Source organism: Magnolia sinica, chromosome 13, assembly GCF_029962835.1.
Source record: "Magnolia sinica isolate HGM2019 chromosome 13, MsV1, whole genome shotgun sequence".
In the NCBI taxonomy this organism is placed as follows: Eukaryota; Viridiplantae; Streptophyta; class Magnoliopsida; order Magnoliales; family Magnoliaceae; genus Magnolia; species Magnolia sinica.
In genome coordinates, this window is record NC_080585.1 from 61,171,079 (window position 1) to 61,189,333 (window position 18,255).

Here is an 18,255-nt window from a genome sequence, read left to right on the forward strand (position 1 = left end):
GTATAGAAGATCGTGTTTTGGCGCCAATCGTTAGTGATCTTGGTTTGAGTAAAGGCACAACGCACAATTGCGAGGGTCGCAGACTCATGCGCTCCCTCTTCCTCATCACTAGGGGTTTCTACTGGCTCATATTCTTTCTCCTCGTCGTCACTCTCTGGGGGCACTACTTTTACTTGTCCATCAATAAGGAGTACCTTGGTGCATTCTCTCATGCCGCATTGGTAGGCAAAGTGACTAAACCCCTGACACCTAAAACACCTATTTGCTCCACTTTTACGCGAGCTAGATCCGACAATCTCTTTACCCTTATCATCCTTGGGCTTGGACTGAGAACTGTTGGAAGGTTTGTTTTGGTATCCAATGTTAGGTTTAGCCCCGGAAGGGTTGGCCTTAGCATTGGAATCACGAAAGTCAAACCGTCTTCCCACAGATGTTTTGACATATTACTCAACCTTTAACACCACTTGATACAATTGTTTAATAGTGTCTATGTATTTGGCGAGCAATTCTTTCCTAATGTCAGAACGAAGGCCCGTTTTAAATCGAGCAAGGGTGAGTACAGGGTCTTCATCAACCTTACAACAGGTCAAGTACTCTTTGAACTTCTCAATGTATTCAGCAACACTCATGCAACCCTGTCGAAGAGTCTGTCATTCCTCAATCAACCGTATGCGATAAGAGAAAAGGAGGTACTTCTCCTTAAGAGTATTTTTCATTTCTCCACAATGGACTATTGGGAGCTCCCTCGCTCTTTCTTTATTTCACTCTACAGTAGCCCAAAACCTCTTAGCTTGGCCCACAAGTTTTCATCTTGGCGAATCGGACTCGACGAGCATCCGACATGTCATACTACTCAAAATAGTGGTCCATATCCGCCAGCCTGTTTAAAAAGGCTTTAGGGTCCAAGTGGCCATCAAACGTAGGGGCATCTACTTTAACTCCCTTGAGGAGTTGCGCATCTAGGTCATATTGATCTTGATGTCCCTCGCGGGGTGGGTGCACAAGTGCGCGCCCATGACCAATTCGTTGGCCACCTCCATTCCTTGGTCTAACCTCCTGATCACCTGTTTGAGATTGGGCATCTTCCTCAATAGTGGGTTTGCCCCGGTGGAGGCCTCTAGTTGGGTAATGCGCACATTAAACTGCTCAAAGCGTTGGTCCATACGTTGTTTCAAGCGCTTACCCAAAGGCTCAAATTGCTGGATCAGCTTGTTCATTGACTCTTGTAATTGCTCCATGTTTAGTGTAGAGTACAAGCCAAAACCATGACCCGTGCGTGTGGGCATACAACTACTAACTCAATTTAAGGACCTAATATGACAATATGCACCTAGATGGGACTAAATGCTCCTATGAGACTCTATATGGGGGAAATGACACAATACTACTCAATTTCCAGCACCTTATCTGTCCAAAAAATCTGTCAACAGAAAATCCAACAAAGAGATGCGGATTTTCTGATTGCAAAAAATTTAGCAGCTTATATCAGAAATTATGGACCTCTAAATAGCTCCATAGGATGATACTTAATGCATAATGGACACAAATAAACTAAACCCTAACGTGCAATGCATTCCCCTATAAAAACCTTGTGCTCTGATACCAAATTTGATGCAGGAAATGAAATTAAATGTGATGTGCAAGATTGTCAGGCTTTAGATCACGTTAGTTCAGAAACAATTACACAAAATTCCATATCCCACCCAAAAGTTCAAGCATTCAATTAAGGGGAATCTATGTAGGCCCAGGCCTACACAAGCTAGGGCTGGATCAATCAAAATTATAGTCCAAACAATAATTAGAGGGTAAATTCATCCACAGATGCACATAAATAATTCCCCAATCCAAGGGATTCACATATTTCAATACGGGGAACCTTAAGGTTGAAGAAAGGGCATAAAATTGGGGATTCGAGTAATTTAGGGTTAGGGATTTGGGATGAAAGAGGGGTGAAAGAGAGGAGAGATAAACCAGAGACGTGTCACTTGTGTGGACAGCGGTGAAGGCCTAGACGAACGTGCGTTGGAGGCGTCCCGCACGTGTGTGGGGCCCACAAATCAGAAAACGGCTAGCTTGGCCTCGATCGGCCAGGGGTGGGCCACAAAACCTCCAAATCTCAGCCTGATCCGATGCATGGTCTGTGCGTGGTGCTCCGCCGAAGTTTCAGCCCTCTTGCAGGGCTAGATTCTGAAAATCTACTGTAGAAAGAAAAACGGCTGCAATAGAGGATGAATTGGAAGCGTAGATAATTGTAGGAGGAGAAATATAGATGGTAGAAGGTGAGGGTGAATCGGGATAGGTGTGGCTTCGCACCACGGTAGTCAGCCCTTCGAGGAAGGGAGGGTTTCACACCCAATTGGATCTCCACAACTCAGAAATTTAGAGCAAAAAAATGAAGAAATTTTATTAATCTTTAATTAAGAAAAAGACTACAAGAGGTGCCTATTTATAATAAAACCCTATATCCCAAAACTTGCACCATGTGTGCAACCTATTACTTGGAGACGAAGTAATAAAAAATAACAACTAATCAAAACCATCTAAACCGTCCATGATATTCCTAATAACAATAAATAGGCAAAACCCAAAGTACTAGATTAATTAGAATAGTGGGCTACGATCATGAGAACCCATGGTGGGATTTACATGACTATCGGGCCCACTCTAACGAACCAAAACGCAGTCCTCTAACTAGGAGGCCCTCCCCGGATGTTGTCATCGATCCAGATCGATGGTGGGGCCCTCCTTGCGTATGTGCGTAGAGCGGGGGGGGAGGGGTGTTTGGGGGTTTGGGTAAAAGAAAATTTTCAACCGTTACGGTGGTCGTAATAGTCGTTACGCTCCCGTATCGGTAATGGTGGTGACCGTTATGGCCACCGCTAATGGCCGTTATGGTCTCTTTTTCTTTTTGGAAAGAAAAAACCCAAAAAAACTTGTATCTGCCCGTAACATTGAAATAAAAAAAAATCCTTAAAAATGGTATTTGCCCCATAACAGATCAGTAGGGGACTATTACGACCTTTATAGGGGGCTTAATGGGCCGTCAACGGCTGTTACAAGTTAATTCTTCCATAACGACCGTTACGACCCCATAACGTGTAACGGTTGTTACAAGTCAGTTCTTCCATAACGACCGTTACGACCCCATAACGTATAACGGTTGCCACCATGGTTCAAATCCCGCTTCCCAAGCTCATTTCCAAAGAAAACTGCTCCGTGCCTGTGTCCCATTTTTTCAGATTAAGCCACATGTAGCTGTATTCCATTTTATATGAGCCGTCTCTTAGGGTGCAGGAGATGCATGTACATGTTGACATGAACATCCCCTCTTGTCTGTGTTAACTGGTTGTGCTTCCTATTACTTGTTTATAACACGTTTATCTGTATAATGGGAAGTTGAAAGTTTAGAAATTCCATTGCTACTAAACACAAGATTGATGTGGGATGCTAACACCATTTTCCCCAAACGGATGTTTTGTACTTCAGGTTTGTGAGGGAGACTGTTGCAGAAAGCAGCATACCTGGGGGAGGAGTGGCAAAGGTTGAATGATGAATTTTCAACAGGATCGAAGCTGCCGCTATCCGGGCTGTGAAGTGGCTCAGCATGAGGAATTTCAAAGATGCATGCAGTGATGTCTCAGCTTGAGGAGTTTCAAAGACGTCAACTTGTGCAATACTTGTGACGTATACCTGATTGAAGATGTCATTTTCTTCTTTTCCTTCTGGAAATCGAGCAGGGGAGATGATATTCTGTTTTTCCCCCCCTATTTTAGTATGCTGGTGAGTTGTGATTCTCTTACTCATGTTACAACAGAGGATATGATTCTTGTATCCCTCCTGTTTTAGTAAGCTATGGTGAATGAAGTTCCTTTGTCCATTTTTTTCTTCTATTTTCTTTTTTCATACATTTTTAGGTTTTGGTAAGTTTTTGCAGTTCTTGTGATATACCGAGTTCTACAAGCTCACGCATGCTCGTACACCGGGCGACCTTGCTAGTGTGTGGTGCATCAAGCGGCCTGGTATCATGGCCCAAGATCAGCCCGGTGTGCTCATCAGGTGAGCCACACAGAAGAAGACAATGAACTGTTTAATGAACTGTTTTAAAGTCCCAGCAGTGAGAATTCGTGCCCATGCTTGAACCACCTGATCGTTGGTTCAGGTCATCTACATGCTGTGGCCGAACTGATTACTTGCCCAAATATGGCATCCACATGCCAGGCTTAGCACGTATGGTTGTGTAGAGATGCTGGTATGTTTAACACATGCCAGTTGTAGAAGCATTGAATGAGGTTCCGTTGCCTAGTTCTGTTTTTTGGAACCGTGGCAATCAGACAATGCATTGCATCGATGAACTGGGAAAAAGGGGTCATTTTGGGGATTGGTGGCCAACCCAGAAAGCAGTTGGACCACTTGGGTGGGCCGTCATCTTAGTAGCCATTCAAATCTATAAAAGTGGGCAGTCAGGGTCTTGGATTCCCTCTTTTTTTTTGGTGGTCCTCATCTCGTTGGTTGTAAAAGTTTTAACCAGGAACTCTCCTTGGAAACGTTTGAGTTTCTGAGCCAGCCTCCAAACAGGCAGCTTGCATAATGCGTGGTGCTGGGCTGAAAACTCCTACTTCCGTGATAGCTGAGCTGAAAATGGATGGAAAAATATAGTCAATGGTCCAAACGCAACTGGAAAGACTCCTACCATCTAGAAATCAATGACGGGTGGGCCCCACCTTTACTGGCACTGGCCAAATGATCCAGCTGACCATTTATTACACTTCGTTGATAAAGAAATATGAAGAAACCATTCTTGAGCAATAGATGAATCTCAGTGATTTTAAGGGCCCAAGGGGTGAAATGTTGTGATTTTCAAATGCAGAATCTTCCTTGTACTAGGATTTTCTCCCTGGAAAGTAATATTGCCTTCTTGTAAATACTGGAAGATCCTAACCAACCAAGCCTTTCTTTCTGGAATGCTCCTATAAGTTTTTTTTAAATTTTTTTTAATTTTATTTTTTTATGACTCGACTGTTGTAGACTTGTAGCAAGTGATCAAAATGTTTGGGATCTTCCAACGTGGGAATTTTTTGCCACCATCCACGACGGAACCAAACAAACCAACGTTCATCATTGCTGAACCATGGGTCCTACTTATACGGATTGGCCAAGATTAATTAACATCTTCGTACATCTGGACCCCGTACTTTCTACCACGTGAAAGGTACAGCTTGTTGTAGGGGCCACTGCTCAATGGTTGCTGACGTATTTTCCTAAAAGCTACCGCCGTGAGAAATTGTGGGGCCATGTCTGTAAACAATATTGGATCATACATTCGCTTCACCCACCTGATGAGCGGACCGCCTCGCCTGACCTTTGGCCCAAGGCATGTACACACTAGGTCCCACTTGATGAGGATAGCCCTGACTCGCACACTTGCTGTTAGCAGATGTGCCCCAGATTGCCTCTTCAAATGACCTCAGCATCCCATGGACTTTAAACTCTGTTAGTGTATTTATTTGTGCACTTGTTTGTCAATCATATGAATTTGTGTGTTATATAGTTGGTTGAGCCATTGGAAGCTGAAGACCTAAGACACAAGAGGACGATCATCAATGAGCAAAGAACAAGTAAATGAGGTGCCTTATCGATCATCCCTAACCCTTGACTTAAAAACAACTCCTTGAACTTCTAGATGATTCTAACCCTATAAGTAAACCTTCTTAATCATCTTATGGCCTTAGAAGTTTAATTGGAACATGATAGGTACGGCTAGAAGAGGTGTTAAACTTTTGTGAAATCGTATGTCCAAAACAATAGTTTTCGGGTGTTCTTCGATCATCGATAGCCTATTGATGGGACTCGATCCAATCGAAGATCCACTTATTCAAATCGAAGAATGAGTTCAACAATCATTAGAAAAAAATTTTGACTTTGCTCAATGGGATTGACACATTGTTCGAACCCATCAAAGGTCATTCGATCCCATCGAAAGAGCTGTTTTATAGCCGTTACAAATCGGTTTCTTATAAAAGGGCATTCGGTTCTTTGGCATTTTGATGAGTTTGTGCTGCAATATAAGTTTAGGTGATTTGATGTTTATATCTATCATCCTAAGTTTCTAAACCAATGAGTTCTTAGTCATCTTCTCTAAAATTAATACTCTAATGAAGATTCCAACATCCACCTTGAAGATAAACTTGAACTCCACCATTTTCTAGAGATTAGACCCAACTATATTAGTATACCCTTTGTTTAAATCCTCTATAAGACTCATCTAAGTGAATCTTGTAGGAACCATAATATTTCATTAGTTGTAGGAGAATCACTCATCCTCTTATCACATTGATCACTGCATTGAAGCAACACATGCAATGTGTTTGATATTAGAGCTGAAGCATTAACAACACATTCACATCATGATTGAGGGAGCAATTAAGGAGCTATTCAAGCACGACAGAGCTTTGAAGAAGTGACTCAAAATCAACGCATCAACGGGGCTCATCCGACAAATAATGTTATCATTTTTAGAGTTCATGTACGCTCATTCCTTGTGTAGGATCGAATGTAAGAGTTTAATTGTCAAACTTGATTAGGTTCTTATGTAGGATCTAAATCAAGTCCTTGTGTAGGCCATTGGACATGGGTGTGTACGTGTCAGTCTCCAAGGGAGCTTCCGATTGGAGTAAACATAAGTATTTGGACTAAGACCGAGGTTCATGGCGAGCCTATAGAAAATCGCGTAAATCTTTGAAGGATCAAGTTTTTGTGTGGGATTGTAAAGGTTAGAAGTGAACCTAATTTAAAACTTCCAATAGTGAAATTTGGTATACTTATGGGTTAAGTACATTCGCTGGGAGTGAAATAGGGAAACCGAACCACTATACATGCTTATGTTTGGGATTGTTCTTTGAGCAATTTTCTAATTAAGCTTATATGATTGTTTATATGAATTATATGTATGCATAATTAGATGATGGCTAAGAGTTAATAATTAACACATCTTACACACACATGTACACTATCATATATAGACTAGTTGCTTCATTAACTTATCATTTATAGTGTATATGATTGGACCCTCTATTGGCTTGAAAGCCTTAGAGTTAATGGTCATACTTAGTTTTAATTGAAAATTAGTTTAAATAAGCAATTGTACGTTGAATTGACAAAACAATTATTTAGTTCTAATCCCCCCCCTTTAGGATATAGCCTTCATTTTATAGATCCGCCAAGCTTCCTCACATATAGACCACATGCCCATCGCCTCATGCAATTTCAATTAGTATCAAGGCAGGTAGCTCTTGAAGGGTTTAACCTCCTTAAGTTGATCCAATGGGCTTAAGAATGATGTGTACCATAAGGGAAAAGATAAGATAACCTAAGGATGTTAAAATATTTGTAAATCTAGTGTGAGTAAGCTTACTGGGGAGAATAGATGATTTGAACTTAATGTCACATCTTTGCCTCTACCCCTCCGGTAATCCAAAGGGACTCATCTACTTCAAGAAATAGCTTTATAGTCTCTCTTGTGTGCCTTGCTTGTGAAGATATTAATCACTTTAAATTTGAATGTACAAACTTAAAAATGGCCCAATTCACCTCAGTCCCAAACCGAAGTGGAGAATTCTTCATGAGTGAGAAATTAACACACCAATGGAGAAACATCCTTAAAAGATCGCCAGAAAAGAAGAGAGTTTCTAACCCTTATGTATCATATGTTTTTAGCTTAGGCTGTCATTGGTTATTCCTATTTCGATTGATATATTAATTGAATGACTATAATAAGCATGCTTCATGTTTTAACGTTTATATGCACCATTCAATCCCATATTAGTATGTGCCTTATAATTGGTAAATCAATGACTTATAGAGTTTTCCAAATTACATTTTTATTGGTATATCTATAGAACTAACTATTTGTCAAATACTGACAAAAATGGGGAGAAAGATCAAGTTCCATCAAAATAATAAATTCTATTTTGTGGGATTTGTTTGTTATAGGTAGGGATTGATGAAAATAGGGGGATCAATTATGATGAAGTATTGCTAGTGTTACGTGTCTTGAGTCTTCTATTTAAATTTGTAAATCATGGTAATATTGGACATGTAATATTTTGGTGTTTTTTTGGTACATCATTGATATGGACCATGACATTGTTTAAGTTAGATTTTTATTACGTAATTAACAAAGGGGGAGATTGTAAGTGCACTTATTTGTGCACATTGTTTATCAATCACGTGAGTCCGTGTGTCAAATAGTCGGTTAAACCCTTAAAAACTGAAGACCAAAAACACATGAGCACATGAATATTAAGGAGTAAAGAACATATAAATGAGGTACCTTGTTGATCATCCCAAACCCTAACCTAAAACAACTCCTTGAACCTCTTGATGATCCTAACCCTATAAATAAATCTTGTTGATCATATCTTAGTCTTAGAAGCTTAATTGGAACACGATAAGTAAGGCTACAAGAGGTGCTAAGCTGCTGTGAAATCATATGCCCAAAAAAGAAATTTTCAAGTGGTCTTCGATCACATCGACAGGTTGTTGATGTGACTCGATCATATCTAACAATAAGTCCAGTAACCATCAAAGAAATTCTTAGATTTTCTCGATGGGATTGACAAACTGTTCAATCACATTGAAGGGTCATTTGATCTCATCGAAAGAGTTGTTTACTAGCCATTTTATAATTGTTGCAAATTCGTTTCTTATAAAATGGTATTTGGTTTTTGAGCATTTTGATGAGTTTTTGGTGCAATAGAAGCTTAGGTGATTTTATGTTCATGTCTCTCATCCGAAGCCTATAAACTAATGAGTTATATGTCATTTTCCTTGATATTAATACTCTAATGAGAATTCCAACCTCCACCTTGAAGATGAGCTTGAACTTCATCATTTTCTAGAGATTAGATCTAAGCATATTGGTATACTCTTTGTCTAAATCTTGTAGAAGACTCATCTAAGTGAATCTCATAAGAATTACAACATTCCATTAGTTGTAGGAAATTCACCCATCCTCCTATCACCTTGGTCACCGCATCGAAGCATCGCATGCAAGGTGTTTGATCTTGGAACTGAAGCATTAGCAATGTATCACCATCATGATTGGGGGAGCAATTGAGGAATGAATTTAAGCACATGAGAGCTTTGAATAACGGCTTAAGATTGGTGCATCAACGAGGCTCAATCCAACAAGTAAGGTAATCATTTGTAGAGTCCATATATACTATTTTCTTATGTAGGATTGAGTGTAAGAATTTAATTACCAGACTCGATTAAGTTCTTCTATAGGACCTTGGTTCTTGTGTATGGCCTAAATCAAGTCCTTGTGTAAGCCACTGGATGGGTGTATACATGTTAGTTTCTAAGGGAGCCTCTGAAAGGAGTAAACATAGGACCTTGGATTAGTACCGAGGTTCGTGGCAAGCCTATAGAAAACCATGTAAGTTTTCAAGGGAGTCGGTACTTATGTAGGATTGTAAAGGTTAGTGGTAAACCTATTGATTAGTCTCCCCCCAACCTAAAATCTACATTGTCTTCAATGTAAAAGAGATAAGCATGAAATGCACATGAGGCAACGAAAAGAAGGGAGTAGTGATGGAAAGATAGTACTTGGAGGAAGGAAATTTGAAGCTTTTCCATGAATCTCCACATAAAATGGGTTAGCACAAAAACTAAACAATTGCAAGCAAACTATCTTAGTCCTAAATCATATGAAAGCAATAAACCTAAACTAGGAAAGCAGGGGAAAGCTACTCAATCATACAGCAAGGTTCCTCATTCGGCCAGTATCTTGATAAATTCCTCAGTAGGTTCTCAACAAGACCATCCAAAATCTCCTTTTGCAATAGGCTCGGATGCCCTGGAGCATGAATTTTCAGAGAAATTTATGGACCTCAACATAAGGTTTCCTTTTAATCTTCTGAGGTGTCTAAAGTATATATGATTCACCTGTGACAGAAAAAGTTTCAATGTTAGTACACCATGGTAAATCAGAGACTACAAGTAGATGAAATTCAGAAAAATTCTCAGTAATTGGTGTATTTTCAGCATATTCCAAAGTTTTAGACTTCGATTCAATTGTCAGCTCTCCCTCATTTGATGATGAATGTTCGGGATCTGTGGAAGGAGAGGCTTCCGAATAATGGTTCTCTTGGTCAGGAACAACTACCGAGGTATTATCTTGCAAGGCATTCACTATGTCATGTATCATAGCATCTATGAATCATATTTCACATTGTAATGATCACTATGTATGATGAGCCGCATACACTTTGTTAGGCATGCATCTCGTGTAGGTTGTTTATGTATGCTGATACCCCTTGTAGTAGTGGAGTACGAGACGTATCAGAACCCTTATATTTCCTTTATAAATCTCTTAAATTATTGTGAATCTTAAATGATAACCATCACTATGAGTAGGGCGTTGACCCTCTCCAACAGTACAAATAATGTAGGTGATGCACAGATTGAAGACCTAGAGGATCATCTCCCTATGAAAGATTATACTGAAATAATAAGAAGATAGTTCTATGATTTAGTTTTATGTTTCCGCTGTGAACTCGATAAATGTAATAAGCTCCCATTGAGAGGGCATTTGATTATTTACTGAATTCTTTTACTCTGATGAAATAATTAATACAGTCAATTTTATTGTCGTGAATGTTACCTTTATGAATATATCTGGATGTGATAAAAAAATATAATAAGGTGTGATTTTTTAAAGCATCCAATTTATATATTATTAATACCCAGTTTTCTCGGGCACAAGTATAAACTCTGGCTGTGAAATTTTGGGATGTTACATCGGGCAGATAGGGTTTTCAAAATCCTAAATCTATAGCTATTGAGGATCTTAGTTTCGAATCCCTAAACAGGATATTAGGGATTTCTGATCCCAAATCCCAATTCGGGATTTTCAGATCCTAAACCCCTTATTCAGTTGCTTATTAGGGTTTTTGAAATTCCTAAATAAAGAAATCAGGATTTAGAATTCCCAAATCAGCTAGATTAAGTATTTCAGTTTGAAATCCCAAATCCATTCGAATAGGATTTCGGATCTCACATATCAGATCTAACTGGATTTTTTGCCGGAAACCTCGTGCATGTGATCAAACCTATGCCCCTATCGCTTCAAAGCTACCTTGCATCGACCCAATTGAAACCGTCATTGGGTTAATGCACCAAGGTTGTTGGATCTTCCTTTCCAATGCTTTACAAGGTGGCCACTGTTCGTATCGTAATCATGCGGCTTCCAGAATCATCCCATGATTCATGCCTGGTCACTGGATTCTTCCTTCATACAGTCGCTGGACTCTCCATGCCCAAAAGGAAGAAGATATCAAGAAGAAATTCTCAGACCACAAGGAGACCTCAACCCCTGCAGTCGCTTTTTGTGGTTTTATAATAGGGTCAGGAGACCCGCGACTGGACCCGATTACTATTAGTTCTGGGTCTAGCTTCTAGAACCGAGATGAGACCCGATTTCTGCTACCCCATGCAATTGGGTTGGGCCTGAAAGTGCCCTTGTTTGTCAATATACATGAGTGTTGAGTCAGTTAGTCAAGTAAGCACATAGATGATCACATCAAGACCAAGACTTTGCAAGATGAAGGCACATGATTAAGCTTAACTGGTAAAACTACAATCTCATCAACCCACAACAAACCCTGACAGGTATATGCCCCCATATAAAACTAACTTACCCTAAAAATGAATTGTTTCAAAAACATCTTCTGGTCAAGTTAGAATAAAAATGCACATGGAGTATAAATGGAAGAAAGAAAGAAAACTGGAAAATCACAAGTCCTTGTCGAGTACATCGAATTGCAATCGAGCATATCTTCGATATCATCGAACTTCGTTCAATGACATCGAACGCACGCCCATTCTGTCTAGCAATAAAATGAAAGATATGTTGGAATCATCAATCGCATCGATCGGTGTTTGATATCATCGAAACCCATGTTTCGATAACATTGAATGTCCTTCGATTACTTCAACCTTGAACTTCTTCCAAAATCAGAAAAATACTAAGTGCTCCTCAATGAAATCGAACCCTTATTGATGGCATCGAGAGTAAGTTATCAATGACATCGAAGTCTATTCGATGACATCAAAACTAACTCAGTTTGTCCAGCAAGCTTTCAAAGAAGACTTATTTTCTTCAAGTTCATCGAAAACCATTCAATACCATCGAAATTCAAACTTCGATTGATCGAAGGACTCTTCGATGGCATCAATCATGGACAAAACTATCTAGCAACCTTTATGTATTAACAAGAGAATCTCGATGGCATCAAGTCATTCCTCGATGGAATTGAAGTGCACATCGATGACATCGAAGTATGCTCGATACTACAACCAAATGAAAATCTTATGTAGGAAGTTAATGCAATCGAAGATGGTTCGATGACATCAAAATTCAAATTTTGATGACATCGAACAGCCTTCAATGGCATCGACAATATCATATTTCTGCCCTTTTTTTATTGTTGGGATTTCAACTCTATAAATACACTAGTGATTGCTTGTTTAAAAATGAGCTATAATCCAAGAGAGTTTGAGCCTGTTATTCCAAGATCTACATACCTTCTTCCTCACTCTCTTTCCCATTAGAGTTCATCATTCATCCTTTGCACAAGCATCAACTCACCATCATCTTTGCTTAGATTGAATTATGAACTCTAGCATTCATTAAGCTTCCAACTAACCTCATCATAGGTATATCCTATTATTTGAACTCTTGAATGCATAGCTCATGGGAACCTTCTCTAAGTATTTAAATCTTATCATTTAAAAAGAGAAGATCAAAACCCTAAACCTCACAATCTCGGAGCATTCATTGTAGCATCACAAGCAGGGTGCGGTTCAAGGGGAGGTGAAGACTCTTCATCATTATTAAAGATCTTCATATTGTGCGAGAATGAGATAGTCGAGACTCATCCACTTACTTGTAAGTACTTAGAGTCTATTGTATCTAAAACCATTTCCTTGTGTAGGATTGGGATTCAAAGTTTGAGTGACAAACTCGCCAAGTCCTAGTTGTAGGCCTCTGACGGGAGAATATGTAGTCTTTGTGTAGGCTCTCAGTTGTGTCCTTATGTAGAACATGTCACCTTGTGTAGGCATGGGCTGCCTTGTGTAGGGTCCTAAGTGTGTCCTTATGTATGACTCGTTGCCTTGTGTAGGCACGTAGGGAACCTTATGTAGGTTGTAAAGGTTCATGGTTAAACTGATTTAAAACTATTGGATAGTGAAACTTAGTACACTCTAGGAGAGAGTGTGTCTGCCGGGAGTGGAGTAGGCAAGTAGCCGAACCACTATATATGATTGTTTTTGGGATTGCCTTAAGTACATCTATCTAGTTATGCTTATGTTTATCATATGATCATTATGATGCATGATTTAGTTAATGTATAAGTGTTGCTAGGAATCACATCCCACACACCATCACATACACTATCCTTATAAGCTGGTTTCTTACTTGTAAATCTTGTGAAAGCCTATGTGAATTGGACCATCTATTGGCTTAAAAGCCTTAGAGTTGCTTTGTCTTATTCTTCTAATTAAGAGTTAGGCATTGTTTGTACTTATTAGAAAATAATTTTTTGAAAAGTCCTATTCACCCCCCTCTAAGACATTTGGTCTTAATTCATACTTCAGTACTAGAGGTTCTACCACAATTTCAGGGCCTGACTCAATAAGGGATTGATTGCACATAACTTTAGGCCCAACCCTCACCACTGTAGCAGGCCACTTTAATGGGTTATGTGTACAATATCTATGTTTGTTTCGTTAAAACTAATTCATGCACATTAATGATCAGACCCTTTTTTTGGGTCCCAATTTGAGACTTGTTTCTTAAATCTGAGCCATCTATTTAGCTTAAAATGAGTGTATAATGTGGATCGTTCACTTAATGGATAATAAAGAATGTGGACTTTTCATCATGTGGAGATTAAGAATTAGATTTGATCCATCCATATTATGAACACTAAAGTAAGGATCTAACCATTCATCTGAACTGTTCCATGTCAACTGCCTATCATGTGAATGTTGAAACGCTAGACTAAGAATGCTCATTAATGATGACTAGATCATACAAAGTTTTGATTCGACCCGATTTGAGCCCATTACCCATCTTTTAGAAGTTGATATATATAAGACCCGTATCCTAGTCCATACTGTTTCGTCGACTCCCGCGATCCTTCCCGTCGAATTCCGGCAACCTACGACCTATAATCGACGTTTGCGCGTGACCCTAAGTCATATCCCATAAATTTAAATTGGCTTAATCCGAGACTTGTACCATTGCAACCGCACCATCGCCGCGGTTCCGACGTTGCGTCTTACGCACCGATACAACACCCTGGCTAAGAGATGTAGGCCAGTGCTTATTTCAAAGAAACGCCGCGCATTTACGAATCCAAGGGAATCTCTACGACCCATCTCATCAATCAATCAATGCTTTCTTTCTCCCAAAGTCAAGTAACCACCAAGTCAACTCTCTCTCACCCTCTCTCTTACACACCCATACATGTCAAGTACATCACTCACCTCACATTCATCACTCCTTCACCCATCACTCTCTCTCTCCTTACATCCCATTCTCTCTCTCTTTCTCTTCACACTTTCCAAGCAACACCAAAGACGTAAAAGGGTGTGGATGTCCATGGTTTTTCATGAGAGAAAAGAGTGTTGTGTGGCTCACTTTCCTATCTCAAATCCTTCATCCTAGCCATTCATCCCTCATCATCTTCCATCAAAGTGAGACACAAGGAGATTGGCTTTCCATTAGACCAAGAATATTGAATGGTGGGTGCTTCTATAGGCTAGATTTTCATATTTTTATGATGGGCCAAGTGAGGCCTACCGATTGATGGTATGGATCTCACTTTGGACCCTTGATGTGGCCAATGGCACACCTTGATTTTCATTATCATTTTATGATGGGGCCATTCTCCATGGACCCCATCATGATGTCTACCTTCCTAAGATTTAAAGAGGTCATCTAGACCTTCTATTTTGGTGGAGAAGTAATCTCCACTGTTGATTTTTGATTTAGTGGGCCCACATGTATTGGGACCCACTTAATGTATGATTGAATGCTTAAAAAGGAGGGCCCATAGTGTCGGGGTCCCTCCATCACACGTGTGTCCCACTTTTTTTTTTTCTCTCTCTCTCCCTCTCTCTTTCGTTTCTTCCTATTGTATGTGATGATGTGGCCGTGTGGCCCACCCGAATGGACCCCACCATGAAGCATGTATTTTATCCAAGCCATTTATAGGTGGGGCCCACTTTACATATGTGTTGTAACGACACCATCTATCATTTGGTGGCCCACCTGAGCAGGGCCCACCTTATGTATATGTTATGCCAAACTGTCCAACGTCCACGGACGCTGGACGTGTAATGAAAACAAAAATATTAGCTTGATTCACAAGCTTTTGGGCGGGCCACTCATGCAAGCCCCACATTGATGTATGTTTTTAATCCAAGCCGTCCATTCCATTCCTTAGATCATTTTAGGCATTAAGCCGAAAAATGAAGTTGATCCAAATTTCTGGTGGGCTGTAGCATAACAAATGGTGTTTTCTACCGTTGAAATTCACCTAATGTTTCTACATGCCAAAACACATCGAATATTGGGCTTGTTTGGCTTGTCTTGAGCCATAGCGACCAATGGTTGGGTCAGATCCACCTGATGCGGGCCCCACCTATGAAAAACCTCAGAAAAACTCCGTTTTCAAATTTTATTTTTTTTAAATATAAGTGTGCAGCGCCTGCTGCTGTTGACGCTGCAGCAGGACGCTGCTGCTTTTTGGTGGGCGGGCAGGGACCATGGTCTGAGCCGTGGGCCCCACCGTGATGTGTGTCATCATCAACACCGTGCATTTGGGTGGGCCCCCTCAAGGCTGTGGGCCACCCCAAACATCAGCCTTGCCAGGACTCAGGTGGCCACGTCATAGGAAATAGTGTTGAATTGAACGTCTGCCATTTAAAACCCTTTTAGGCATCCAGATGTTTTGGGTCAATATGAAATTTGTTTTCCTTTCCATTCAGGTCCGTGTGACCTTACCAACAGGTTGGATTGCAGATAAACATTATGATGGGCCCCACGTGGAACCCATAATGATGTATGTGTTTTATTCACACCGTCCATAGCAGTGGACGGTGGAACCCACAATGAGGTACGTGTTTTATTCACACCGTCCACACCTGGATGGTGGGACCCACCATGATGCATGTGTTGCATCCAAACTGTCCAACCATTTCGGCAGATAATTTTAAGGCTTGAGACAAAAATAAGCTAGATCTATTTATCAAGTGGACCACACTGTACAGTGAGGATTGAATGTCCACCATTGAAAGCCTTTGGGAGTGCAGAAGTTTTGGATCAGTAGGAAATTTGTTTTCCCTCTTAATTCAGGTCTGTGTGACCTTATGATCAGGCTGGATGAGAAATATATGTTATGGTGGGCCTTGGGAATTTTAATGATGGAAATCATTATCACCACTTATATTTAGGTGTGGCCCATTTGATATACATTTAGGGCCCATTGGTGTGGCCCATTTGATGTATATATGGGGCCCATTGGTGTGGCCCATTTGATGTACATATGGCCCAGGTGAGGTGGCCCATTTGCTATATGAGGGCCCATTGTGATGTATTCAAGATCTGGCCCATTTGCTATATGAGGGCCCATTGTGATGTATTCAAGATCCATGGGTTATGGCCCATTACAATGTACATAAGGCCCATTGGTGCAGCCCATTGATGCGGCCCACTTGATGAATATAAGGCCCATGTGATGCGGCCCATTTGATGTATCTAAGGCCCATGGGTCGAGGCCCAACGGGATGCCCTTAGGGTCCATTGCAATGTGTGATTCCCAAGGTTTGTGTAATGATGTTTTATGGCGGGCCATGCCTTGGAAGCAATGTTGGTTTAACGTCCACATTGTAAGAATAATGTTGGTTAAATGTCCGCATTATAACTCTCCATAGGGCCCATTGATAAGCCCGTACTTGTTGTGTGTAAGCCATCTAGGCCCATCTTCATTGTAAGGACAGTTCATCACTTTATAACATGCTTAGTATAGCTTCATGATTCATGCCATACGCATCATATGTATGCTTGATATGAGGAATGTTTGATCATAACATAAGCCGTTGGGCTGAGACATTTACGGGACTCCTTATGAGACAAAGTGCCCCACATGATCGCATGGTACATGTGAGATTGCTACATGATTGTATGATGTGACTCATGCATCTCGCATATGTGTGACATGATCACTGTACGCCCTAGCGACATCAGGGTTATGGCTCCACAGGTACATCGTGGATGGCCATATCGGATACCGAAAATACTTGGATCTAGCACTGTGGGCACTTAGGATGTCCTTAGGTGAAAATCCCAGAACCTTTTTGGTACCAGGAGCTGCTCTAATGTCTAGACCGAGTAGATACACGAGCGCCCGAGTGCCGAATACCAGTAGGCCGCGTCTCTTACTGTGTCGTGGTCGGTTGGAAGGGGGTGTGGCCTTATCCGCCTAAGTGAGGAGGCTATAAGATAGGTTGAGTTTGACCAGCTCGTAAATGAGTCCGCTATCAACGAGCCGGGTAGGTATTGGCAGACTACTGGTTAGGCAGATAGTGAGGTCGATTCCGCTCACTAGGTTGTGCGGCTAGGGAGGCGGCAGTCAGTGTGGAGTGTACTAAACCCCAGTGATATCCTAAAGAGAAACTGTACTGATATGTGTACTTGATGAGTATTGGCATGCTTGCTTTGCATCTAGCATATGACATTTGGCTACATAGGCCTCACATCACATGGCCATGGTATGGCTGATAACATTCATGCCTTGCATCACATAGCTTTAGTACAGGTGGTAGCATTCATGGACTTACTGCATATTTCCCCATTACTCTGATATTGTACACTTGGCGCTTGCCTTGCGCACACACTTACACTACCCTCTAAGCTTTTGTAAGCTTATGTAAGACCGTTGCGTGCAGGTGGCCTTGGATCGCAGCAGTACTAAGGTAGGAGCGCACATCAGATCATTTTGGAGTTTTTGATCACCCTGTATTTCCCTTTCCGCATTGTACTTAAAGTTTTTGATATAGTGGATATGTGGTGATGTTGTTTTGTGATTTGGTTATGCTTGTGGTTTTGCTCCATTACAAAAAAAAAATCATACTGAAAATCCTCCTTGTAGGATCCCAGGATCGGAATCTGACACATGAGTGCCA

General features: G+C 40.7%; 1 protein-coding gene across 2 annotated transcripts in view; it reads left to right on the plus strand.

Moving 5' to 3' along the window:
- Positions 1 to 3,785, plus strand: part of LOC131223807 (uncharacterized) — a 77,132-nt gene extending 73,347 nt beyond the window's left edge. The window contains exon 9 of one of the 2 annotated variants that reach the window (XM_058219316.1): positions 3,487 to 3,783. In XM_058219316.1, the coding sequence (XP_058075299.1) occupies positions 3,487 to 3,550 (64 nt within the window). In that variant the 3' untranslated portion in view covers positions 3,551 to 3,783. Of the gene's footprint in view, positions 1 to 3,486 lie in introns of both variants that reach the window. The other variant, XM_058219317.1, reaches the window with a different exon arrangement.
- The last annotated feature ends 14,470 nt before the right edge of the window (positions 3,786 to 18,255 follow it).